Raw genomic sequence first — 1,723 nt, forward strand, 5'->3', positions numbered from 1 at the left:
ATTTCTTACCTCTCCTTAACACAAACCAATTAATCACCCCAAACATCATCAAAATTCACCGGAAACCTCAAATTGGTGCAATTTTAGAACAATCCCACACCAACCAACCATTCCTTTCCCAACTCAACTCCCCCAAAAATCACTCTTCCAACCCAAAAAAATCTACACCAAACAAATCACCCAATTCATATTCATATTCACTCAAATTACAACTTTACAACCCTAATATAACACCCCTTTACCCCCAATTTAATCACCTCCCACCCTCCAAAAATCACACACAAAAAAAAAATTAAAAAAAAAAAATACACCAAAGTACCAACAACAATAACACCAATGGCAGCGACGATGGCGATTAAAACAATAACACATAATTTATCGGAACACCCGTCGATAAAAAATTTTAGATGGAGCCCTTCTCAATCTTGGGGTTCAACATGGTCATTTTTATTTACCTCTATTACTGCCTACGTTATTGTTTCATTAGCTCTTCATTCTATTTTATGTCTTTTCCGCAGTCGCAACCGTCCGATCTCACTTGGCCCTATCCCGGCCGTTCATTCTCTTTGCATGGCGTTAATCTCTGCCTCCATTTGCGCTGGAATTTTATTATCGTCTGCGGCTGAGATCCGTGACACGCGCTGGTTTTGGAGGCGGAGTAAAACGACGCCGTGGCAATGGCTGCTCTGTTTTCCTCTGGGTACTCGGCCTTCGGGTCGGGTTTTCTTTTGGTCATACGTGTTTTATCTTTCGAGATTCTTACACTTGTTTCGGACTTTCTTCGCTATTTTACGGCGAAGAAAGTTGCATGTACATTGTTTGATTACTCATTCGTTTCTGATATTCACGTCGTTCGTTTGGCTCGAGTTTTCCCAGAGTTTTCAGGTGCTTGCAATTGTTGCAACATCGATTATATCAGCAGTTGTTTATGGTTATCGGTTTTGGACGGCTGTCGGATTACCCTCTGCTTGTTTTCCGTTCGTGTTAAATTGTCAGATTGTGTTGTTGGGTTGTAATCTGGTTATTCATGTCGGAGTCCTTTTAATGCATTTCTTTAAAGGCGGGTGTAACGGAATCGGTGCCTGGGGGTTTAATTCGATTCTGAATTCGGGTATTCTGTTGCTCTTTCTCAATTTCTATATCAAGCATTACGTCAGGAAGACAAAGAACGGTGGTAACGACATTAAAACAACTATTTGAGATATTGTTTTGATGGTGGTTTTTTAACTTTGAAGAATGACCTGAGTTTGAGTTGTTTGGATTTGCGGGCCGGTGGTGATGAGGTAGATATGCATATGCTAGTATAGCTGAGGAAGATATTGGCAACAAAATATATGATGATAAATAATGGTTTGTTGCATCAATTGTTCAATATGTTACTACTAGATTAATTTAGTGGTGTACATTAATTTTGTAAATCTAGATCAATAGAAGATATGGTTGTTAAATGAATATTACATCCAATCTTTGCTTTGTTATGATGACTAATGATTAATGACTAATAATCCTAGCCGATAAGTATACAACTTGGTTTCGTAATTTTGATGATTCGTTGTGCGTTTCTTTGAGGTTAAAGTGTTTAACGCGGTCGATTATAGTGATTCTTATTCGGATCATGGAAGATTGTGATTGATCAGTGTATTTTGATTAAATAATGGTAATCTCTGATTGTTGAGTAGAATCGAATATCTAATTCAATGTCTATTATATTAGGAACATTGTT

General features: G+C 37.8%; 1 protein-coding gene across 1 annotated transcript; it reads left to right on the forward strand.

The window, feature by feature from the left end:
* Positions 1–260: 260 nt before the first annotated feature.
* LOC141633831 (fatty acid elongase 3-like) lies at positions 261–1,499 on the forward strand. Its single transcript, XM_074446222.1, has one exon. It carries the CDS (start codon positions 337–339, stop codon positions 1,198–1,200), a length of 864 nt encoding a protein of 287 aa, XP_074302323.1. The 5' UTR covers positions 261–336; the 3' UTR covers positions 1,201–1,499.
* The last annotated feature ends 224 nt before the right edge of the window (positions 1,500–1,723 follow it).

The sequence above is a fragment of the Silene latifolia genome, chromosome Y (assembly GCF_048544455.1).
Source record: "Silene latifolia isolate original U9 population chromosome Y, ASM4854445v1, whole genome shotgun sequence".
Lineage (NCBI taxonomy): Eukaryota > Viridiplantae > Streptophyta > Magnoliopsida > Caryophyllales > Caryophyllaceae > Silene > Silene latifolia.

Bases quoted from the DNA above. Each gene is read 5' to 3' on its own strand.
- LOC141633831 (XM_074446222.1), top strand. From the start codon at position 337: ATGGCAGCGACGATGGCGATTAAAACAATAACACATAATTTATCGGAA.